The 25,135-nt window shown below is 47.8% G+C and overlaps 2 protein-coding genes across 3 annotated transcripts in view; both read right to left on the bottom strand.

Moving 5' to 3' along the window:
• Window positions 1-490: 490 nt before the first annotated feature.
• cry-dash (cryptochrome DASH) lies at window positions 491-5,053 on the bottom strand. Its single transcript, XM_076138098.1, has 14 exons — window positions 4,859-5,053; window positions 4,123-4,295; window positions 3,537-3,630; window positions 3,319-3,449; window positions 3,086-3,234; window positions 2,862-2,950; window positions 2,685-2,758; window positions 2,493-2,582; window positions 2,294-2,373; window positions 2,154-2,213; window positions 1,915-2,072; window positions 1,693-1,812; window positions 1,416-1,592; window positions 491-1,327 (listed from the first exon to the last, which is right to left on the bottom strand). Exons 1-14 carry the CDS (start codon window positions 4,919-4,921, stop codon window positions 1,220-1,222), a joined length of 1,566 nt encoding a protein of 521 aa, XP_075994213.1. The 5' UTR covers window positions 4,922-5,053; the 3' UTR covers window positions 491-1,219.
• A 386-nt stretch (window positions 5,054-5,439) lies between these two features.
• map3k22 (mitogen-activated protein kinase kinase kinase 22) overlaps window positions 5,440-25,135 on the bottom strand; it is a 32,019-nt gene continuing 12,323 nt past the window's right edge. For both annotated transcript variants that reach the window (XM_076138051.1, XM_076138052.1), the window contains exons 4-18: window positions 22,829-22,938; window positions 22,021-22,058; window positions 19,008-19,107; window positions 18,515-18,631; window positions 18,064-18,178; window positions 16,154-16,287; window positions 15,811-15,884; window positions 14,665-14,726; window positions 12,977-13,048; window positions 12,081-12,248; window positions 11,215-11,363; window positions 10,990-11,121; window positions 9,544-9,673; window positions 8,241-8,418; window positions 5,440-7,692 (exon numbers count right to left, since the gene is read on the bottom strand). In XM_076138051.1, the coding sequence (XP_075994166.1) occupies window positions 7,464-7,692; window positions 8,241-8,418; window positions 9,544-9,673; window positions 10,990-11,121; window positions 11,215-11,363; window positions 12,081-12,248; window positions 12,977-13,048; window positions 14,665-14,726; window positions 15,811-15,884; window positions 16,154-16,287; window positions 18,064-18,178; window positions 18,515-18,631; window positions 19,008-19,107; window positions 22,021-22,058; window positions 22,829-22,938 (1,808 nt within the window). In that variant the 3' untranslated portion in view covers window positions 5,440-7,463. The remainder of the gene's footprint in view (window positions 7,693-8,240; window positions 8,419-9,543; window positions 9,674-10,989; window positions 11,122-11,214; window positions 11,364-12,080; window positions 12,249-12,976; window positions 13,049-14,664; window positions 14,727-15,810; window positions 15,885-16,153; window positions 16,288-18,063; window positions 18,179-18,514; window positions 18,632-19,007; window positions 19,108-22,020; window positions 22,059-22,828; window positions 22,939-25,135) is intronic.

Here is a 25,135-nt window from a genome sequence, read left to right as displayed (position 1 = left end):
AAAGCCACTGCGTCACACGTGGGAGGAGATAAGAATCTTTATGGACAAAACCTCACTTGAATATGATCTCACTCTGTAAACTTGTCATGTTTTCCAACATTACTCACACATTATGCTGCCTTAACTATCTAAAAACAATCAAAAGTAATACACTTTACCGATTGCATTAAACTATGATTCTATTCTTCAGTTTTTACGTTTTGAATGTATCTACAGAAGTCAAAGCTGTGGTGAATTGGGTACCTGAAGCCATACTTGAGTAACAAAAGATATTTATTCAAAACCTGCTGCTATATAAACGGAAGTTACAGATTAGGAAATAAAATACTTCACTAAAAGTCGTTCAGCTGCTGGCCTTTGAAGTATCAATCGTTAATTTGGGGGGAATAACAGTTATACCTTTTATTGAACAGCCTAGTGCCTTGCGATGGCAGGGGCAGTAACTTGAGAAAACCCAGGCAGGACATGGAAACTCCACACACGGTCAGTGTTAGATTAAAATCCCCAGGACTTTTAATCCACGAGGTCATTGTGTATGGGACAATAGTGTTGTGCAATTTCCATACTGAAGTGAAATTAAGCGCTGAAGTTCCATGTGCAAAACACAATTTAAAGCGTTTAATGGCTAATTAAGTAGCTTTATCAACCCGTTTAGCGCCTTAGGGACTACAAAAAAAAAATCTTGTTGCCACAAAAATGTAGGATGGGTTTGTTTCTGTTCCCTTTTCTTTTCTGAGCATCATTCCCATAAATGCACTGAGAACAAACATGGATCAACCTTCAGGCAAATGCTGCAAAGTTGGAGTTTAATGTATGTATCTAATGTCACCACACTGATACACCACATCAACCATTTTGCATTTTTTATTCCCACAAATTGGCAGAAGCCGTATTTAAATAGTCATAAAAGCACTGCAAATAAAAAATAAAACAAGCAATGAGCAGCAGTTTAAACAGGACCCATGTGTATATTACTGAAGGATCCCTGTGACTGATCCAAAAATCAAAACAAAAGCACAGTGTGGTAATAAGGCAGTGTTTCCTGCAGAGCCAACAGTTTTACCACAGTCCATTTCAAGTATTCCGGTGTAAGAATGAACATGCATTTACTCAAAACAGCATCAGACAACTTCCCTCTAAAAGAGATAACAGTGGTTTTAAAAGCAACAGTTCCTATTTAATGTCACTGGAGCTTTCGCCCTCTGTGTCTCCAAGTAAATCACAGGTTTTTGCTTCTGGAGAAGTAGAAGTCAATGCCTCTGTCTCCGTGCTGTTTGGGAGTGTGAGACGGGCCTCTCCTTCCTCTCCCTGGGGGTCCTGCGGCCCTCTGAAATCAACATAAAGCAGTTAGAATGTGACTGTCATGTGGGCTTAACAGAACGTCTGCCTACTTCCCTTTTCTGTTTTACACCCACCGGTTTCTTGTTCAAGTGTCTGCTCCACTCAGGCGCTGTGACAATGGGGGCGGGGTAGCTCTCACCCAAAGAGACGTGAGCATGCGACAGAGACGCGCTGCTGAGGGTCCAGGGCGCGTGCACGTCACCTCCCTTGATTCCCTGAAGCTCCGGGACCCACCGTCTTACATAGTCGCCCTGGAGCAGAGGCACAGGTCAGAGAGCGACTCAGACATCTTATACCAAAGAAATCACTAAAAGAAAATGGAAGCTGACAACTTGTGCCCGTCAAACATACATCACTGTCATAGTCCAGCCCTTGTTTGATCATGTTGAACTTCCTGTCCTCTCTGGGGTCGTTTCCTATACCCGCGCTGTATAGCCAGTTGCCATAGTTGCTGGTAACATCGTGGTCAATCTTTGGAGGAAAAGTCAATTTCTGTTACTATTTTACTTTTCAGATCTCTCAAACTGCACCCAAACTCTGACTTAGATGACTTAGATGACTTGGATGACTTACCAGAAGGGATTCAAACCACTCCGCTCCCATCCTCCAGTCCAGGCACAGGTCTTTAGTGAGGAAACTAGCAACATTTTGCCGCCCCCTATTGGACATGAAGCCTGTTGCGGCCAACTCTCTCATGTTGGCGTCCACAAAAGGAACTCCAGTCTGCCCCTCTATGATTACAAATGAGACATCAGAAGACTTCCACATACACACATTAATTAATTTCACAGTAAGAACATTGTGATACACACCTTTCCATGCATTGAAAAGCTTTTTGTCCACTTTCCAAGGAATTGATTTGTCTTGAAGTCCTAATGGGGGAAAATCACCAAAACATGAGTTTCACATTTATTCACCGTAATAAAGACATTAAAATTAAATTAAAAGCTACCTTTGATATCGAACACCTGGTTTCCATACTTGAGACAGACAAACTTGAAGTAATCCCTCCACAAAAGCTCAAAAATCACCCTGAAAGAAAGAAGAGAAGAATGATTTATAGTAACTAAATAATGATGTTAGACACTATAGTTTTATTCAACCTATATCCGTACATATAGTATGTATAGCGTACTTGTTCAGTGGCTCACCAGTATGTGCTCTGATTGGCTGTCCGCTGCGTTTCATACTGCTTGATCTGATGATAAATATACCTCGGTGAGATGCTGCCCATCGCCAACCTGCAGAACGGAGACGCATCATTAGGGACATATTCAACGCAATAACTTACAAAAAACATTCAGACTCAGAGCAGAAGAAAGAAATCATGCTGCAGGACTCACCAAGGGGAAAGTTTAGTGGAATAGTCGGCACCAATCAAGCCATTACGAGTCTCCTTATATGTAGCAACTGCATTCTGAAAGAGACCAAATTATGAACACTGTGTCTTTATCTTGTTTACAAAGGTGATGTGGTCTTGCCATGTGAGGTTTCTGGTGCTTAAGAGAATCTGTACTCACAGTGTCCCAGAAATAATGTTTGATTCTGTGTAGAGCCTGACTCTCTCCGCCGCTGCAGGGGAAGGCTGAGCGAGGATCAGTCACAGGCTCTATTAAAAAGACAAAAGCAAACATGTCAGTATCAGAGCCATTTGTACATATTCTTTATAGTCATGAGTGGCACGTTGACAAGTATCAAGCCTTTACTGCACACTTAGCACAAAGTGAGCGGCTGACATGTTCACCTGTCTGTTGCAGGTCCTCTGCAGTGGGAATGGCTCCTTCCTCCAGCCCTGAGGGGACGGGCTTCAGCTGCTCGGGGGTGGGGAACACAGGCCTGACCCTGCTCTTGCTCTCCACTAACTTCCTGAACTGAGTGTACACATCAGGCAGCCTAGCAGTCCCAAGAGGAAAGTAAAGTTAGTAGTAGTTTTTTGTTAATATCTCTAACATGACTGATCCTCTTTCTCTCTCTCACCTGGATATGTGGTGAAATGGAAGATCGTCTCTGTGGTACAGCGTAGATCCCCAGCAGGTGTGAACTTTGACTTTCATCTGTGCACAAATATCCTTCACCCCTTTCTCCACATGCAGCTCCTCCGCAGTGACCTGGAGATGAGAGCATGTGAAGGACATGAATCACAAAAGTACACAGAAACATGACAACCAATAAAGAAACGGGTTATTTTAAAGTACCTCTTCATGGAACACCACAGCGCTGACAGTGCCCAATTGCTTGATGAGGCCCGCGACCACATCCTCAGGCTTACCCTGTCTCACCACAAGGGTGCTATGCACACACACACACACACACACACACACACACAGACAGACAGAGAGAGAGGGAGAGAGAGAAAGTAGACGTTTACACCACGCCAGGCAAGCTGCATCCTGGGTAGAGGGTTAGAGAGTCCAGCTGTTTCCCCCCCACAGTGACCAGACTAGACTGCAGGGACAGGAGTGAAGTCACTGCATACACGACCCGTGTAAGGTCCAGGTGTGTCCTGATCCTGTGTGTGTTATTATAGGAACTCCATCAATTAAATCCTTCTTCAAGAGCAGAAGACAAGAGATGTGCCCCGATTACATTCAGCTTGTAACACACAGTATCGCACACTTTGTACTGTTTCTCTGCACTGCAAACTGACACTTTATGGTTTATTTAATTGTGTCCCAGCAGGAAATCTTAAGCTTTAAGACATATTTCAATGAAACTAAGGCAGGAAATTAAAGATCTCATTGATCAGCTGGGTCAGTGAGATGAGAGAGTGTGTTAAGTTACCTGCCCTTGCTGAGCAGTGTGTCCCTGAGGTCCCCGACACTCTGCCGTAAGAAGTTCAGGCGGAAGGCTCCAGTCTTTGGTATGTTGTAGTGATAAGTCCCCTTGTAGTGTCTGGGGTCAAAGCAGAACAGTGGGACGATGTGTTCGGCATTTTTCTGAGCCCAGTGGAAAACCTGCACACAAACACAATGAGGAGGAAGAGGAGGATGATGGTGTGCAAAGCAGCTTTCTGACACTTTGCTTTAAACACTAACACACATGTACATGGGTCGATTGCTTAGTTCTAAGCTGGACAATGAGCAGACCGTAAAACTACAAACATGGCAACCACACTGTACTTCCGCTGATAGATTAGAGGTAGCCTAGGTTACAAAATCAATTAAGTTGTAAGTTTTCTATGATATTTTCACCTGTAGTCGATGAACAGTTATGTACTACAGTTTTCTTCCACAATCACATTCTCATTGCTCGTACTGTAACATTAAATTTCAGGCAGTGTGTATTTTATTCTGAAATGCGTAACAAGCCACCCTGCACCGGTGTGTTGACAAAGTAAACGCGATACTCGTGGCAAGAAACACGCAATTACTTGTCCAAATACGATGTAGCAACGATATAGATACAGCAGATACATTTTAAGTGGTTTGACGTCTGTAGACTCTTTACTGATCCATTTACACCCTCGATCTTTAGCTGATCAAATTTGCATGTTTTGCAAGTAGATTCGATTTCTTACCTCATTGTCGTGGAGACGCAAATCGTTCCTTAGTAGACAGATCACGGTGCGTGAGGCAGACATACTGTTCGGTCGATGCAGCAGATATTTGTAACTAAAACGTAAACACACGTGTCCGTACTCCGGTGTATCGCTTCTCCTTTCTTCTCTCCTTCCCTTCTGCGGCTCTGTCGTGTTTGGTAACAGCTGACTGGAAGTTACAAAACAGCCGGTTTTATAACGCGTCTGAACTCCCGCAGGATGATCACACAGAGCAAACACGAGAGGCTGATTGAGGAATGTGTGTAAAATAAACATTGCAAAAAATACAATAGAGTAACTAAGGATAACAATGATAACATCGATCACAAGGATATTCTTCCTAACTGTTATTCGTGGAAGCTAGATGTATAAAATGAAAAACATCACACTCCTCTTTGTGAAGACTATGTATTTAATGTATTAAATTGTTTTGTTTTATTAATTTTATTGCTAAACACACTCATGGACTCAATGAAAAGATGAAGTTGGAGAAAACAGCGACAAAAACCAGGGTGTTATGTGCTTAGACCACAAAACAACACAATGAAAAACACAAAAAGTAGTCTTAGACCTTTGATTTATTAAGTTAAATGTACAAAAGATCAACAACTTGATACATTTAATATTTCAAGGCTCTGTCATAAAGACAAAGCCATCTCTCTGTCCCAATCAAAAGCCTGCCAGCCTTCTCATCCTGCCCATCAGCTCTCAAAGAGACAATCAATCACCTGTCTAAATCACAGTACAGTCTACTGTATAACATAGACATTTCATCAAATAGATTTGTATATAATGTAGAGAAATTTCATACAAAAAGTGCAGAACAATATGTATTTACAGCATAAACTTTTTTTTTTTTGCAATATAAAAGAAGTTCAGCAAATCCTGTGTGCTTTCTACCAAACAGCTGTTCACCTTATTAAAACGCTTTCCACTTTGGCGGTGAACGTTAAGTGTTTGCAAGCAGAATCAGATAAGGCACTGGCAAGGGTCGAAAACATTTGATCATTCCTCCTTTAAGTGCCACAACGTTACAGCTCGACGCCGCAGCTCCGTCCGTCACCAATCTCCACTTTTTTCCCAACACGGATCATTAAAAGTTTCATCCTTCCTCCTCTCCGCTTCTTCGGATACAGCATCTGGCCCCCCGTCTCTATAACATGACCCTCCAGCCGCTGACAGATTATGTTTTAGCTCGAACTTGCCTTGACCTTTTTTAGAGAGTGAGGTGTGCTGTCGAGTGGTCACTAAGTGAGCCGTTCATATAAGTGTGGAAAGCAAAGCCAAGTAAAGGCAATGGGGTGATTGGAGTCATATTGAAGCTACAACAAGAAAAAAACAAAAAAAAACAACATTTCCTTCCATCTAATCTCTTGCGATGCTTTCCGTAGCAACAAAGTTTCGACGTCAACGCATCTGATTTGGTCTGCACAAAGCTGCCATTAAAATAGAAAAGGCTACAGGGCTTTGAGGTGACGCAAGCACCCGACACCAGAGGAACACTTTCATTAAACCGCGCCTACAATTGTGGAAAGTTTCTATCTCTGCGTCTTCTTTTATTCAAACCCATTGAATTCCTCTTTGGCCACTTCTGAATGGATCAAGGCTCGCTGCTTGGGAAGCTTAAACACGGCACTGGAATGGATGTGACAGACTCCGTCCAACTTGGTGTTGGTATTGCTTAACAGATATTATCAACATTGCACACTACTACTTCAAAACAGTTTGGTACTTTTTTTTCCTTTACATCGGAACAAACAACACAGTTCTTCTTATGAAATTAGTGGAAAAAATGAATAGAAAAATATCTCCTCAATTGATTATCCTGCATGTCAGAAATGTTTCCAATGCATGATATCATAAGTGCAATGGTTTGACAATAAACTCCTTCCAAATGGGGCTGAGTGCTAAGAAAGTAGGGCGATGACAACCCTCCAAGATGTTTAAAAAAGACATTCTTACTTACAAATCTTATTGTAAGGCGTTGACAAAATACATGTACATACTGTATTTCAGGTGAAATAGAAAAGCCATCATGTCAGAGGACTTGGTGCCTGATATTGTCTGACATATAAAAATACTTTACCACTAATCGCTAACTTGGTCTGATGAGTAGCTCACAGTTCTATCAGACGTGAGCAATCTCAGCTTGACAATCACAATTCTTCTTGTCTGTCTAATCCTAGACTCTATTCTGTGGCAGTAGATGAGTGTTAAAGTGAGACCCATTACTCCCTCTAGCTTGGGTCACGTAACCTGCACTCAGTCTCACTTGAAGGACTGCAAAGTGCTTTCTTGGGTGTCTCCTCCTGTGAAAATACACTACAGTGCTTTAAAGAACTCTGGAGGTCTGAAAGCAGTCAACCTGGCTCCCTGATGAACAATCAGGGTTGAGCTAGTGGAGGAGAGATGCAGGGGCTTCCGTCCTGCCAAGGCAGACACTTGTGATGGATGACAGGATCAGAACTTGGAGTGGTGCTGAGCCCTGGAGCCTGGTGATGGGGGGTGGGGGGAGGGGGGGGGGGGGGAGGCGCTAGGGCCGCGGAGGCCTCACAGGCAGGGGAGGGGCGGGGGTCCGGTGGCCTCAGAAGCACCCTTGGACAAATGGGTGGCTGAGCAAAACTTCTGCTGTGGGCCGCCACTTCTCCTCCACAAACACCTGCCGCAGGTAGTCCCTGCACGCGTCGGACACGCCCTCGGGAAGCGTGGGCTTGGTGGGCTGCGTGGCAATCTTAAAAATGGCTGCCATGGCCTCGTATTCGGCCCAGGGGGGTTTCTGAGTCAGCATTTCCACAACAGTGCAGGCAACACTCCTGTAAACAAAGATCCAGGAGAGATCAATGAATTATATTTGCTTCATAAATGACTTACTGTGTGGTTCAACTGTTGCATATCTACACACAATGCTTTAATGTATTGCAGGCTGTTCGAATGGATTGTTTTATTTGTTTTATCATTGTTTTAGATATACTGCCACAGTGTTTACTTTCTATTTTACTACACATCTATCAAGAGTTTATTGCTTTGGGGTTCGTACAAGAAGTTGTGTGAAATATATTATTGAATTACATAATAGAATTTATGTTATATTTTGTTAAAAGTTGTATTGCTTATGCATATATTGTGTACGTACATAGGAAGCAATTAAGATTTAATTTCAAGCTGTTTCAGACACTTTATTCAAAAATTAAGCATTTCTAAAACCTTGAAAACATAAAAATTAAAGTGCTTTATAGGATTTTCAGCACAAACCCCATTTACTTCCCCATTTATGCCTCTAATGTTCATTTTGTGCTGCAACAACACTCCTCCAACACTCCTCCACCTGGTGGGACTCATTCTAGTTTTATCTCCTTCTTACCATACATCAGCTTTCCTGCCGTAGCCCTCCCCGTTGATCACTTCCGGGCTCATCCAGTAGGGGGTGCCAGTGACAGACTTGATTCCTGTACCAGACATGCAGATGGTCTGGATCCGTTTGCTGGCTCCAAAATCTCCCAGCTTGACGTTCCCCGAGGAGTCTCTGAGGATGTTAGCACCTGGTGGCAAGAAGTGAAACAGGGCTCAGAATTGTTTACGAGCCTCCCGAGGACTTTTAGTATCTTTAAACGGATAATTCAGCGCTTCAGGGGTGCAATTTATCTAGTCAGCACTTACAATCTGGGTGCAAAATGCCTGTGCCAGCACTTTGAATGACTGAGCAACCTAAGGGCAAAGGTATAAACTTTCTCTATGACGTGAGAGAAGATCATACGCTTAAGTGACTTTCAAAATGTCAACGTATAGCTTGTAGGACTTCTTACATAAAGCACTCTACCAACACTGACATGTAGTTTTCACTCTATTTACATTAGGGAAACATCCTCCATGGCTAACATATGACAGAAAATGAAACATAGAGTAAACACACTCTTCCCCAGGGGGCCGTGTCGTGGGATAGATAGACCCCATACATCTCATCTCCTTCTTTCTTGGTAATTTTCCATCTTGCAGCAGATTCTATCCTATTTCCTTGAGGCCGTTCACTTGTTTGATCAGTGACTAATCCACGCCAGCCACTTGCCCTCCACACCCACCGAGGAAGGGAACGACTCTTTGAATAAATCACACCTACAATCTCACACACGGAATGGTCTCATGTCATGGAATACTAAATGTGCTGACAGTTCTTTTAAGGTGTACAGAAGAAGACTTGTACCAGGGGATAAGCATGCACGGTACATTACATGGAAAATCCCACCCACAAATACTCTTACAGAGCCGCCTGTGTCCTGTGAGACCTACTATCTTTTTTCCCCACCAGACGGTACATTTCCCGCTTCTTTGCCGCGGTAAAACGAGTCCCAAAGCAGCGGGCGGCCAAACCAAAGCCTTCACATCCGGTGCTGAACATTTTTAGACCTGGTGATTTCGACGGCGTGAAGCCTAATATACACGCCGAAGCCAATTGGAGCTCTAAATAGCACATTTTTCCAGTCTGCTGTAGACGACGGGTGACTCAAAGAGGAAATGTCAACTGGAGTGAAATAAATGGGCCTGAAGTTGTGTCTGACGCAGCAACAAGTCTCTCCCACACACACACACACACACACACACACGCTGGTCAGTTAAGGCCACAGTGGCTGTACACAGGTTCCGTGTTTGAGTTGGAGGTCTGGTGTTACCTTTGATGTCTCTGTGTACGATCATGTTGCTGTGCAGGTAGGAGACTCCTTGGAGGATCTGTCTGGTGTAGCGCCGCGTCACCTTCTCTGTCAGGGCCCCGTAGGCTTTCAGCTGGTCTTTTATTGAGCCCTGGGGAGACAACGCACAGATTTAACCAGTTAATTTCCATGACTTTAAACCACACTTCCAAACTGAAACTTCCATTGTGGTGTTCTAAACTAATTATAGCCTATAAATAGTTAATCGCTCCAATGAACCAAGCACAATAACAAAGGAATCTGTATTATTTTCCAAGATTCTGCAAGCCTGGAACACTGAATAGTTCATGACAGATTGATCTGCTTTGAAATGAGGTGTGTAATGGAAATAAAAATGTTAAAATGTCCGATTACGTAATAGGGAAAATAGTAATAATAATAAAAATAAGGAAAATGTGGTGTTTTGCTCTAACTGTAAAGGAACAACTTTAACAGTCCACATCTGAGCCAAGAACTAAATATTAAACCATTATTCTGTCTAAACAGGCAAATCTGTCAGATTTTGGCGTCCAAACACCTCCAACGTGCTGCATTTCCTTTCATTTCCTGTTCTCAGTTCCTTGTGAGGATATGGCAGCAGCAGAGACCTGACTCAGTAACACCTGTGACGCACTTTGGGATTCACATAAAGCAAACAAAACCCGCCCATCCCACTTCTCCCTCCACACTTCCAGCTCTCGACAAGACACCTCCACTGTTCTCTGGTTCTCGGTAAGACATTAGCCCCCCCTCCTCTCCCCCCGCGGCCTCCACTCCCACCCACCCACTCACGGCCATTAAAGCGTTATCGGTCAGCCACAGTGGTGCAGCTGTGGCTCGATCCCAGCTCACCATGCCAGTCAGTCCTCTCAGCCAACTTCCAGCCAAAAAACAAACAATTTCCAATTTCCAGACAATGTGTAACTAAGACACTCAACACCACTCACACTCACAAACAGCTCCGGAAATATTGAAACCAGGCCGAGGAGACGCGGTCCGATGGGCGACAGCAGCTCATTAAGGCGCTCATTTAGAGAGAAAACAATCCCGTAAACTGAGCCACTCTGCTGACATCAACGGCTGAGGACATGTTTGTTGACAGCTGGTGATATTTCAATATTGTTTTTCTGCAGATGTGGCCAGTATGGACTTGATTTCACGTTGGTCTTTAAATCTTTCTGTGTAACCATCTCTGCTGCCAAACCTTCCCACACCAACCATGAATATGAGCAATAAGTGCCTCCACCATGGAGGTTTCATCATGTTTGTGTCTGGATCCAAGGGAGAACCGATACAATGTCGGTCCAGACTTTGTGACCAGACATGAAAATGTATTTGTTGCTTGAATGACTGGTGGGACTTGGAGGTCTACTCAGATTTAGCAGCCGTACGAAAATCCCTACATACGGACATATGCAAGATACTCACCCCAGGCATAAACTCAACAAAGATGGTGAGTCTCCTCTGTTCCAGGTCCCGCAGACAGCCGTAGTACTGAACGATACGGTCGTGGCGGAGATTCTTCAACAGCTGAATCTCACACTCCAGAGCGTTCACTTCCTACAGGCAAAGAGAGAAAAGTAAAGAACTGTAAATTAGGAAAAGATTCCAAACTGTTGTGAGGTTTCCCTTGCTCGTCCCTCATCCCCTCACCTTGCTCGTGTCCTGACAGTCGGGATCAAAGGGCACCTGCTTGGCGGCGAGCTCGCGGCCCGTGTCTGCGTCATAGCAGAGGTAGACCTCCCCGAACGCCCCGCGCCCCAAGAGCTTTCCCTGTCGCCAGTTCACTGGCGCCCTCGGAGCTGTAGAAACATAACACCACATGATGAAAACCCACTAGTAATTGATTTTGTCCCAGAGCCCCCAGAGGCAGAGCGAGCACGCTGTCATATACTGATTTCAGCAATATAAACCCTGAAGCATGCATCAGAAACCACAGCAGAACCCAGACTCCGACTCGCTCTGTAACTTCCCCGAGACCACACATCAAATCCAATGCATGGCCCTGGAATAACTCCCACCGCAGACGCTCTCACATCAAAACAAAAGACATCTGAGGCAGATTGTACAACGTAAGCGAACAGAAAGTTGTCAAAACCTAGACGGATCATCTCGGCGCAAAGTAACTTTAATCCGCACTGGCTCAGACCGGGAGACTCTGTCCCGGACTTGACAGGGTTTATTTGTGGCCGGGCTACATGGATTTGTCGTGCGTGGGCGAGCAGAACACGGGAGGCCGTCACGTCCACCACAGGCGGTTAAGCTGGGTTTTCATTTCGACGACAAAGGCAATTTCTGGGCAATGCGACATAGAGATGACTGTGATTAGTGAACTGTGACAAACTGAGATTACTTTACGTTACATCTACTGGCTCCTTTTATCTGCTACTAGAAACAAAATCCAATGTCAACTATCTATAATGGTTTAAAACTCAACATCTGGGGTTTGGGGATGGACAGAGGAACCAGGAATAATGGATCTCTTTCCATTAGAGTGTCTCTCTCTGTCTCTCACTTACACTTGGCTGTCCCACGAGTGCAGCCTTTGTCAGCGGCGCGGCCCAGCGTGCGCAGGTCGCTGTACTGCAGAGTGCTGTTGTCTCCGTTGTAGCTGCGGGTCCGACTGGAAGGAACTAGCTGAAACAGGTTCTCTTGTGGCATGAAGCTCCTTGGCAGCGTCCTGCGACCTGAGGGCACACGTGCAGGGGGGGGGGGGGGGGGGGGGGGGGGGGGGGGGGGAAGAAAAACGGGCGATTACCAGCCGAAGACTTGTGTTTACGCTGCGGATGCGTTTTTACAGTTCTCAGGTGATTTACAGTTACTTTACAGGCGCTGGGCAACAAGCGAGGTCTCGGCCCAGATTACGGGGGCCGGCCAGAGCGGAGAGTGCCTCTTGCCATTCCGTCCCGCTTCCTCTTAGACAGGAAGCGAGGCGCTGTGTTTTTAAGCAAGTTGGGGTTTGGCACAGGGGAGACGTAAATCACTGCTAGCCAAGGTTAGCCTGAGTAAGCAACTACTGGCAGAACAGCGAGCCGGGGTGTAATGTACTGGAGATGTGTTTGGAGGGCAAATCGCCAAAGCAGTCAACAATCTGAGGCAGAGAAGTGAGGAGAAAGAGGAGGAGGAGGAAGCCCTGTAGAGTAAACAAGGCATCCTATCAGCCACCTAAAGCTAACTGTATCCAAGCTAACCAGCTGGGAGTGGCTGCTTGTGCTGTGTGTGTGTGTGTATGAGTGTGTGTGTGTGTGTGTGTGTGTGTGTGTGTGTGTGTGTGTGTGTGTGTGTGTGTGTGTGTGTGTGTGTGTGTGTGTGTGTGTGTGTGTTGTGCTGCAGAACCATGGTAACATATCTGTTTAATCTGCGGCTTTATGTGTCAGTGCTGCTTGTCATCGCTCAAGAAAAGCCGGTTTCTTACGGTCTCCGTAATCCTTGCTCCGATTGGGCAACTGGAACTGACGAGGGAAAGTCCCGCCCTTCCCGTGTCGACCTGAAGGGGGCGCAGGGAGGCACAGTGATTAAAACAGGACAGCAAATGTAAAATACAGTTTATAACAGACCAAAAACATCAATTCCATATTTTCTCCTTTACACCTCGTCTATTCAGCCCCGGTTCACCTCTGGGGGTTCATTTGACGACAAAAACAGAACTTATAAAGGGACTCGATTAACTTTAGGTCCCCGCGAAAAACATTAGCTTCCTCGCGTGTTTTATCCGCTCACATCTGGCTCACTCCACATTGCTTCAGCTCTCCGTGCCGTGTCAAATGAAAGGAGAAGTTCAAACGCGGCCTAATGGAAGACGGCTTTTTTCCGTGCGCTCAACGGAGCCGCGGAGTCTCCCCAGGCTTTACTGCGGCCTTAGAGAGTTGACGGCGGCTCACGTGCGTTAGCTTAGCCTTTAGCCGCGGACCCAGCGGAGCAGTAACTAAAGGCAGGTGGGGAGCAGTGCTGACGCAGGCAAGGAGCTGACACTCTCTCACACACACACACACACAGACACACACACACACACACACACACACACATGCAAACACACCAAATGGAGGGAAGCGGAGCCACTTGCAATTGAAAGCAGCTGTTGTGTCAGATGACTGCCTCCCCTCGCACTGTTTTTGTGGCCGTATCCCATGGAGACGCCAGTTATTTTTTGTGTTTGGCAGAGCGGGATGGAGAGGAAAAATCTACTCACAGGGAATGGTAAACAAATACTGTAGCCCTCAGCAGGAAGGGCCACACAGCTCCACATCAGGGAGGGAGAGCGTGTGTGTGTGTCCGTGTGTGTGTGTGTGTGCATGAGAGAATGATTCTTCAAGTACAGCGCCAATTCTGCAGCGTTCTCCGTCTAATTTACAGCGCAGGCACGACAGAACGAGACATCAGCAGATTGTGGAGAGCTGCGGCGGTTCCCTCTGTTCTTAGGGAATTAGTTTGGCATTATCTGTCATCCTGTCTTCTAAAGAGAGCGGACAACAAAGACAGAGGGACAGACAGGGAGCCCAGGGGAATAAAGACCAGACGGGGAGGAGAAGGGGAACGCTGTAGGCAGAGACGAGCGAGGATGAGGCCCATCGTTAAAAAAGACAGGAAAAGAGCAATGTCTTTAAGGAAACGGATCTAGTCTGGAGACAAAAGGGACGGACGGACAGACAGACAGAGGAGGGAGAGCGATGATACGATCGCACTCCATCCTCCCGTCAGCTCGAGGTGCTCGGCTCCACAGGAAATACAAACCAGATATTAGACGTCCTCACAATTACACATTCCTCATTTGAAGCACATTACCCCCCTGTGAAAGCATTAAACACCATCATCTCTCCCCCCATTAGTGACCTCCAGGGTGCGTTTGCTAAACACACACATTTGCCACTTACTTAGACTCTCTTCTGTGCGGTAACTGAGCACTTTTTGACAATTACCGTGGAATAAAAACCGCCTGAAAAGCCAGAGCGTTTGACTAATGGACAGGCTTTTGTGCGGCTCTATCTTTCTTGAGGGAATCAATTCAGGCCAATAGCTGCCTTGAATTCCCAAACAGGAAGAAGCTTAAACATGCAGAGGAGACAAATGAGCCGTCTGGGCAGCGCACACTTCCTCCTGTCTTACCTTTGTATTCATAAGTGAGGTTCAGGTAATTATTGTCCCGGTTGTTCTGGGAGAAAGGAGGACTGAAATGACAAGAAGAAGAGCAAAGGAGGTGAGAATGATTTGCTATTTCAGGAGGTAATTCCCTTATCTGCAGACAGAAGCTGCTGACCAAAAAACTGCAGAATGGCCCCATAAAGCAGCGCAAAAGGCTTCAGAATGACTTCAGCAACGTTTTGTCTTCTATAATGTCCTGAATAAGAGAGGACAAGCTGGGTGGGGACGCCTGTTAAAACTCTCTGACTCCTTTAACAGTGAGAAAGTGAAAGTGCAATGTGTGTGTGTGTGTGGTGCGGCTGAATGGCTGAACTGCTTTAATGATCTTTCCTTTAATAATGTGTGTGTGTGTGTGTGTGTGTCTGTTCCCTCCACCCCCCGCCCTCCCCTGCTTGTGCGTTGGCCAGCCCTGCCCCATGACCCCACGGAGAGTGACGTCTCTGTTGACCACAGGGCGGCGCGGGGCCACGAGACCCTGGATAAGGGGCACGCATGCCCGCTCGCGGGGGAAAAGTTCCATGCACTCGTTTCCTGCCATTGTTCTGCAGCCTGGAGCCCAGATAAGCCTCGTGCAGGTAGAGCAGTTTCCGTCCCTCTCTCGCTCTCTCGCTCTCTCGCTCTCTCCCTCTCTCTCTTGCTGGCTCTCTATCGCACTCTCGCTCTTTCACTTCCTCTCTGATCCTTCCATTTATACTCACTCTTCACCTTTCCTACTTTCGCTCTCGCTCCTTATCCAGTTCTCATTCTCTATTTTAATATTTCTCTCAGGTCTCTCTCTCTCTCTCTCTCTCTCCCTCTCTCTCCCTCTCTCTCGTGATAACGGCAGAATCCAGGCGTCCAGATAAGACTTTTAGTTGCCATGGTAACAACAAAGTGACCTGATTCGGTTTCCTCGTCGGCAGCGGCGGGAAGGGTCAGGGGCCGACGCTGCCCTGGAACATTGTTTACAAACACACTTGACGGCCTCTGGTGGCTCTGCTGCTCCCGCCGTGTTTGCAACATACGAGTTAACATCCAGTAACAACAACCAACAGTATTAAACGTGTTCCTCTAGTGTGAATCTAAACCCACTGCAGGCTCATAAATCACACATGTAGGATGACGTCTCACCTGTCCAACGCTTGATCTATCGATTGACAGCTGCTCGACAGGGAGTTGTCCGCGCTCCCAAAGGGCTCCAGCATCTGACAGATAGAATAACACAGAGTCACACGGAGTGCAGTGCAGATAACACAGATGTAAGGGGAGTGTGTGTGTGTGTGTGTGTGTTTGAGTGCGACATAAAGGAAGAGTGTGTATGTGCCGAGCAGATCTGAAGAGTAACTGTGGAGTTATACACCATAAACCTCCAGTTCCAGAGTGTTTACCCAGACTGTGGTGTAGCGGGTTATTTAATAGTCCAAGCAAACATGGAGGTCAAAATACGGTCTGGTTCCCTCAGGCGGGCTCTTACATTCTGGTCCAGGGTCTCGGGGATGAACTCCCCTTCGCTGTGGATGCTGGTGTAGGAGCCTTGGCGGGCGATTTGCTGCTGCTCCTCCGGCACGCTGCCCGGAGGCGGAGACGTCCTGCCGGTGTGGAGGGAACCTGGCGAAGGAGGAGAGAGGGGGGGCGGAGTGGAGGAGGAGGAGGAGGAGGAGGAGGAGGAGGAGGAGGAGGAGGAGGAGTGACAGAGGGTAATGGAAGAGCAAAATTTGGGAGGCAGAGTTGTGAAGCAGGGGATGAAACAAAAGGAGAAAATGAGGAGGAGGAGGGGGGAGGGAGGATGAAGAGATGACAACGAGGGGCAGAGGGGAGAAAATGGCGTCACAGTGTTATTCATGGGTACAAGTTCAATGGTGCCAGGTCTGCAAGAAATGATTTAGTAAAGCGCGCCGCCGCCACCTCTAACCTCAATTACTGTGACAAACGCTCCCTCGGCTGAGAAGCGACGGGGAGGGAGAGAGAGAGGGGGAGAGAGAGGGAGAGAGAGGGGGGGAGAGAGAGAGAGTGTGTTCGTCCTTGACACGGAGGGAAGTCGCTCTGTCTGGGACTGAGCGTCTGACTTTTGCTGTGTTGACAGGGACATGGAGGACGGAGCGGCACACGCATCAAAGCCGAGCGTGTCGTTTTTGTGAAAGTGAAAGCTCAAACTCTATCTGCACTCTCATCCCTCTCTACTGTCTCCCCACCCCCACCCCCCCCGCCCCCCTCCCCCACGCCGCTACGCATGGCTGAGGCCCGGGTGCCGTCTTCATCTTCGCTCGACCGCCCCGTCGTCGCCGCAGCCGCCGCTCCCCTGTCACCTCTCATCTGCCACCGCTCCATTCGCCCCTCGTCCTCCTTCTTCTTCCTCGGGGGAATTGATATAGAGGCCCGGTAATTCTATACAAGTTATATGACTGTGGACAGTGACTGGCGCTGATGGAGCCGTGTGAGCGAGATCGGTGCTGACAGCGATCATAAAGTGTTTTCAGCTGCTCCGCGTAAAAATGCAAATTTCCGAGGCGGAGGCGAGGGCGAGTGTGCGTGCTGGATGGATTTCTGTGTGTCTGAGGCGCTGCGACGAGTGAAACGTTGACCTTTCTGCTGGGGCCTGATAGAAGGGCGATGAAAGGAGCAGAGAGCACAATAAACCCTCACGCTGTGTTACCGGGCAGGCCGGGGGAGGGAGGCAGGGACCCGAGTGTGCCACCGCCAAATCACCTTTTCTGTGAATTCATCTCATGTTTATACACTTCCAACGCGTACAAAGACCTCTACACACACACACACACACACACACATCCACCAGTGAGATTTATAGGAGCGTTAAGAGTTCCTCACACTTCTAACCAATCAAGGTGATGATGTTGGGGCCGGGAGCTGTTTGGTATGAGAGCAGAAACTCGTCCTTGCTCTGACCGAACATCTCTCGTTGTTAAAGCTGTCACTTTCACCTCGGACGTTCTCCCCATTTGCATTTTTTTTCCCCTTTCGGAGGAGGAGGCATGTCCCTCATCCTGTTATTAACATTCCTACGGCTATGGCAGCGCTCCCTCCGCGTTGTAAATTGACACTGACAAGCCACCCTTGAGGCCTTAGCGGGCGATTTCCCACCTGGACGCAAAACCTTGATGTCAGCAGCGTCCCGACTGTAAACTCTGGGCCTTTTGCTTTTCCGCATCCTCTCTCTTACCGCCGTTTAAGGCATGTGCGGACAGAAAAGGATACGGGAAGAGATGCGGGATGTGTAAAGACATCTCCATAACACTGTGATGTGTAATTCTTCAAGCTTCCTACAGTTTAAGGGCGCTGGAAAGATGTCTAAAGTTTGCAGATAGCCAGATTCACTTCACACTGTACGACAAAAATACTTATCGGACAAAATACACATCGACTCACCTGTGGAGTGTTTGCGGACCCTCTCCGAGCCTTTGAGCAGCGAGCCCTTCAGGTCGCCAAGTGACCGGGACGACCTCATCTCCGTCTGTTTGTCCCTGCTGTTCACCTGTAGGTACTACATGGAGGGGGGACAGAGATCCGGGTCAGAAAACAGCTCAATGAATTCGGCCAATTGGATTTCTTGACGGTGTAAAGGTGTTGGTGTTACGATTCACAGATCAGAATTCCTCTCTGCCTCCTTGCGATCATGTTTTTGAAATTACCCCCATTGTACATTGTGCGTGTGTGCGTGTGTGTGTGTGTGTAAATGTGGCAGAAAGAACATGACACAGCAGAACATTACTCGGCCATAAAATTGCTTCACTAATTGATTTCAGCTCTTCCAGCAGTGTGTCTGTGTGTGTGTGTGTGTGTGTGTGTGTGTGTGTGTGTGTGTGTGTTGGGGGCTCACATGGTTGTTCTTGGGGGTTTTGAGCAGGATCCTGAGCAGCCCGTTGGTCCCCGAGCTGCAGCCCAGCACCAGCACCGCCTGGTCCAGGTCCTCCTGGGTCTTCAGAGGCACCAGCAACTGAAGGGACGAGGAAACATACATGAACCTTTGCTCCACATCCTTCCACTGTGACTCTGTGTACATCAGCACACGTGTGACTTGGAAACTGCTGGCACGTGAAAATATTATCACTGTAACTTTGGTCGTTTTCATGGAAAAAGTCAAAATAAAAACATGCTGCTGGACTGGAGAATGATTAATGAGACGTTCTCCGCCAGAGCCACAACAGCAGGTAGAGGCTTTGACAGATAGGGCTGAAGTGTGTGTGTGTGTGTGTGTGTGTGTGTGTGTGTGTGTGTGTGTGTGTGTGTGTGTGTGTGTGTGTGTGTGTGTGTGTGTGTGTGTGTGTGTGTGTGTGTGTGTGTGTGTGTGTGTGTGTTAGTTGTCCTCTTACCTCCTTTTCCATATAGAACATGTCCATCTGCTGGCCAAAGGCCTCAGTCACCTTCAGCAGCAGCTCCTTGATCTTCAGGGGCCGCTGGAACGGGATGATCCTGGGAAGCAGAGGTCACCAAGAGGGTCAGAGGTCATGGAGGACAGAGCTGTAAATCACATTTATACGGGAGCTAAAGCGCCACCAACAGGAAGATTGGGGCCACATCTTTGGGCTTTAATCAAACTAACCCAGATAACAGAAACTATACATTGGTTTTGCAGATGTTCTTGCTTTGTAACAAAACTAATTTAATTCCATGCAGATTAGGCTCAATTACAGAACCGTTTACTTCCAGGTGTTGTTGAAGGCTTATTTATGTTATAATGATATGAAGTTTTCCAATTGAATTGTTTTTGGAATTTCATTAATTTTTCAAATCTAGTGGGTTGCCATGGCATCGGATGTTACCAATGTGACCTTCACGCGTGGTTTTAAATCTCTGCCTAAAACACTTCCCTCAGAGCGTTTCTATGGCAACGAGGTGCATATGGTACAGGTCAGCCGGGTCAAGGAGAGGAGAGGAGCGAGCTGAGTCGCCACGATGCCAGAGGCGGGCATTAATCAATGCGAGGAAAGGAGGCACCAGATGTAAACGTATGCTGGGGCTTATCTCTGCATGTGTACGTGTATGACCCAGTGTGTATGTGTGTGTGTGTGTGTACTGTATGTGTGTGCACCCTGTCTGTCTGCATCTCAGCTTATCAGCCTGAGTTTGTAGTGTGTGTATGTGCGTAGCTGTAAAGCCGCACATGCGTGAGCGTGCTTCCCAATCAGTGTGTGCATCGGCCACTGTTTCAACACCACTGGGCCTCTCAGCGAAGCCAGCACAAAGGCAGATGGGAAACTTCCTGAGAGGAAAGGGGGAGGGGGGGCTGGGGGGGGATCTGGAACACAGCGGCGAAAAAGCAGCAGGAAGTGTGTCTTTCCCTCCTCTCCTTACAGAGTGACAGAGGGAAAGATACAGAGAGACGCCGGCATATTTACGGACTGAGGGAGAAAATGAAGGAGACAGAGAGGGAGAGGGAGAGGGAGAGGGAGAGAGAGAGAGAGAGAGAGAGGGAGAGAGAGAGAGAGAGCCAGGCAAATAATTCTTCTTCTCCCCTTTTTCTGCCGACACATCCCGGCGTCCCGGCAGCCGCCCTGGCTGTGCTTTTGAAGAATCAGCAGCCAGCTATCTCTTTATAGTATCCTGATAAAAGAGCTTGTTTTTCATCCGCTCCTTTCCTCATCAGAGACCAAGTCGCCTATCTTAATGACTTCTCATTGGCTCCCCCCCATTTGAGAAGAGGTTTCTGGGAAAGGGGGACGAGGGAGGGGAGGCTGCAAGATCAGAGGGCGAGCAGCAGCGCGGCTAAACGCTCTCTGTCTCTGTTTATACTCTGTGATGATGTGGCTGATAAGGGGGGGGGGATGTATGAGGATGCTGCTCTAAAAGATACGGCTTTCCTTCCTCTGCACAAGCATGTGGACACACGCTCAGTCTGTCTCACACACACACACACACACACACACGCTTAGCTTTGCAGTGTGAGAATGCTTTCACACATCCCCCTCTGGCTCATTCGCTCTCATGCGCACGGACGCAATTGCAATAACGCACACACACACACACACGCACTGAAATATCTCTGGCTCTGTTCCTCCACTCTCTCTGGTGTGAGACCCTGACGCAGGGCCAGAGGGGAGAGAGAGAGGGGCGGAGAGAGAGGGAGGGAGAGAGAGAGAGAGAGAGAGAGAGAGAGAGAGAGAGAGAGAGAGAGAGAGAGAGAGAGAGAGAGAGAGAGAGAGAGAGAGAGAGGGCTCCAATTTCCTGCCTCAAACATCCAACGGTTGCCAATGAAAAGACAGCGCAGCCAAATAGATTCCACTGTGGACAGACGAGACGGTTCTCCTGACTCAGGGACTCGTATCTCTTGTAATTCTGTGCCTATTAGTCAAATATTTAACATGACAAACAAGTGATTCCCCTCCTGGTTACTAAATCAAACTGTGTCATATTCCATCGGCTTTACTGCGACTGAAGTACAAAGACCATGAAGCAGTAAACTAATCAGGATTCTGTGTGTGTGACGCGTTCTCTAATCACAGCTCCTCACACGTGCCGAGGTGTCATCAATCGATTCACAGCCGCGGAATCTCGGAATGTTCTGACTGAAGGGAAAAAAGGGGAACCAAAGAAAAAAGCTGCTTTCAAAGGTGAGACGGCGAGAGACGATGAGACAGAGGACCAGAGGGAGGCAGAGACGCAGTGAGACAGGAACACGAGAAACTCCTCTCCTCCTCGGCAGTCGCCAATTAGGGCTGTGAGAGAAGTGGAGAAGCTCAGTGTGAAGCCGGGAAGCTCGCCGCGTCTCCTCCTCCTCCTCCTCCTCGCCGTTCTCACTCCTACTAGCCTGCGCTTCTCTAATCGCGGCCTCGCTCGGCTTTCCCCGCGATTCCGAGGCAATTATTCTCGTAAAAGTAAAAAGGCTTCTGGTCAGTCTGGTCTGTCTCTGGTGTGTTTCCACTGCGAGGGAGTGCTCAGTGTTTGTCATCTTCCAGCGTTGCGGCGTCCAGTCAGTGCCTGTCTGGGTTGTCAAACGAGGGAATAACGACGGACGCGGTCTCGTCTGGGAATTTGATGCGAGTGCAAAAAAAGACCAGAGGACAGACGGGGGCTGCCGGGGACGGAGGTAGAGGACGGAAAAGAGGAAGACGGTGCGGTTAACGCGGGGGTGTGATCTGAAACATTGGCGCTCTTTCTCTCTTTCCCTCTCTCATCCCCGAGTCCTGAAACGCGAGGCCTCGGCTAAATGTCAACGCAGGAATTTTCCTCCTCCTTTTCATGTTACTCTGGCACGTCGCTGTGATTTCCTCCCGAGACAGAATCCCAGGCACGGCAAAGCAAAACAGAAAGGATCCGAACGGACAGAGGAGTTTGGGGGGCTTCGGAAAGAGGAGTAGAAAAAACAATACGGAGCTTCCAACATACCGTTTCTCTCTCTCATGCTCCAGCTTGACTCTTAAATCCTGTTGAGAGGGAAAGAAACACAACAGAGAGGAGTTAGAGCCGTGGAAAGTTGAAATGATTCGCGCTGGTGTTTGGGTTTACGGACGGGCGAGTGTGTGAACTTAAGTCATAACAGGATCGGGGGGCGACATGTTCTGTGTTGACACGGGTAAAAAAGACAACAGGGCCTAGAGAAGACGCGTGAAGACGACGAGAAAGGAGGAATCTGGAGGAGCCTGTCAGTCTGCATGAGGTCGTGCTGATAAGCCAAACGCTGACATCATGGATCAGCGGTGAAAACACGAGGGGAGGGGGGAACTGCAAATCACAGGAAGCGTGACTCCGAGGGGGAAACTCTCCTCGGCGAGTGCCCCAACTTGTTTATGTCTCAACTTCAACATTGTTACTTTGAGATGAGCTGACAATTATCATTCCACAGACGAGGAGGAGGAACGCAGGAGGAAATGACTGAGATGAGACGCAAGGTGACAGAGAGCGTAAAGAAGAGTGACCCTTTAAGTTCACTTCATACTAAAAGAGGTCTCCTGAGGCTAAACGCCATGATTCAGGCGAGAGAAGTCTCCACCCGACCCTGATTTTGGACGAATGTAACACCTTCTCACCCAAAAACTGTCAATTCAGCAAAACACTGGAAAAGGGAGTAAAGCTGCGGTGAAGCGAAGGTGGAAGTGCAGCTTTGAGGGCGGTGGTTCCTAATCTGAAGGGGAAGCGTGACGACTGGACGTGGCGTGTGTACCTGTTTGTAGAGTGTGTGTGTGTGTGTGTGTACCTGTTTGTAGAGTAAAGTTCTACTCTTGGGCTTGTGGCTGTTGTTCTGAGTGTAGCAGCGTCCCAGAGCTGCCAGGTCCTTCATGATGGAGTTCAGCGCCTCCTCGTCGTCTGAGGAGGAAAGCAGAGTAGAGTTACTCATGAAAGCACCGCCACCGCCGTCAAACGAAACGTCCCGCGCCGGTGTCATTCACAGACGCGGGGAGTGTCGCAGACGATCCTGACAAGGTGCTAATTAAGAAACACAATGGCAGACTGTCTATCAGGTGTGTGGCGTTTGAGAGGTGTGTGTGTCTGCGCCGGGAGATCATCTGATGTCAATCCTGACTTCTACTTCCTGTTCCAGCTGTAGAGTATCCACTGACAGAATGAATCTAGGTGTACCAATCATAACACTGTCATCAAAGTCATAGAGACAGTAACTAAAACGTACATATTTGTTTTCACTCAGCTTGCACAGCAGAGCTGCAGAAGGGGAGGACGGACGTGAGACAATTTTAGGCCTCTAGCTTTTATTTTTACATTCAGGAAACTGGAGCTAACCTTCTGCATTTCTCACTTCCCTTCACACTTTCTGCCACACACACACACACACACACACACACTCATACTCTGGCGTGTAAGTAGGGCAATCACACACACGAGCGCGTCACGCAATCGCAAGTCAAGAAACGTTAATAGCACCAATTATCAGAGCACTGCGATAACAATATAAAGAAGAGGGCTGTTGACCTCAGCTCCTGCCTCTATTCAATTACTCACTGTACAGCAGGGAATCAGGCCAGGTGTGTGTGTGTGTGTGTGTGTGTGTGTGTGTGTGTGTGTGTGTGTGTGTGTGTGTGTGTGTGTGTGTGTGTGTGTGTGTGTGCTGCTCACTACAAATAGCAGCTGCACGCACAGGCCCTGTCTGTCAACGACCACAGGGCCTTTACACGGCAACTGGCTCTATAGTGTCTGCATCTGTGTGTGTGTGTGTGTGTGTGTGTGTGTGTGTGTGAGCAGATGGGGGCTGTGATGCCATTTGATCTTGTTTCCACCGTTTGGCTCTTGTGGCCAGCTGTTCACCCACTGCAGGCCCGTCAACTCAGTTCAACCAGGGTTCACCACACACACACACACACACACACACACACACACACACACACACACACACACACACACACACACACACACACACACACACACACACACACACACACACTCGTAGACAAGTATAAACAAACACACACCAGTCTCCATCCTGGCTCACACTCTCAGACATGTAAGCATATTTCCCGCTCCGCACGCCCGCACAGTCCGTCTGATTCTACTTCAATTCCTGCAACAACCATCTAGAGAATCTTGCCAAACTGTGAGGCTCCAGCGAGACTTCAGCTGCAAATCAATCCTCACAAACGCAAACATGTCTTACAGTTTGTTTTAGTCTGAGAGTGATGACGCTACATGGAACGAGCAAACAGCTGGATGAACCCAGAAAGGCCCGTCGCCCCGTCTCTCCTTTATATCCGACACGACTCCAGAACTTATCCTGGTTTAGCCTTTATCAACATCCCGCTTTTGACCCGGCGCTGTTTGTTTTCTGTACAAAGGAAACTTACTCATTCAAGCTCTCTCTCTCCTGGCAGCCACACAGTTTCACCCCTGACAAACACACCGACGCCAACGTCTTCTAAAGGAGCTGAACGACTCCGCTGACAGACCCCATCAAGCAGCGGGGAGTGACGGGGGGGAGCTACTCCTTCTCACCTGACAGCACACACCCACACACACACAAGCGACGAGGGCAGCTAAGCGACAACGACGGTCACACCCACGATATATCACCCCAGAGTACAAACACAGAGAGAGAGAGACAACTTAATGACAATAAATCTGTTTACAAACTACTAAATGTGGGAGAATGAGGTCTAATTACATGTAGTAGTATGTCATATCAAACACGATGACAGGCTGAGGATGAGCACCTTCCTTTATATCGACTCTAACCACATATGATGTCATGTTTTCTGACGAGGGCGGGGCCCCGGGCACGCCTCCTCACATGCAGGTACGACTGAGGGAAAGTTCGAGAAAGTCACTTCAAAGTAAACCGCCGCGTACGGGCGGGGAAAGGGAAGCAGTGGCATACCCGCTCAGGTGAAACCCCACAGAGGTCCTTATCGCTTAGCGCTGCGGTTACTTATTTACTGCATTCCTGCATGCGGGCAGGTAAGAGAACACGCTGGGAAATTCCCCCTTTGGGAGACAGAGTGTAGGAGAGTAGGACTGCTAGTTATAAGCTGTCAACGGCGGCGGATGACTAACTGTT

Source organism: Genypterus blacodes, unplaced genomic scaffold (genome assembly GCF_046128005.1).
Source record: "Genypterus blacodes isolate CSIRO-AG114 ecotype Tasmania unplaced genomic scaffold, CSIRO-AGI_Gbla_v1 ptg000348l_1, whole genome shotgun sequence".
Classification (NCBI taxonomy): Eukaryota; Metazoa; Chordata; class Actinopteri; order Ophidiiformes; family Ophidiidae; genus Genypterus; species Genypterus blacodes.
Note: the sequence above shows the minus strand (reverse complement) of the source record. Positions and strands in the feature narration are given on the sequence as shown.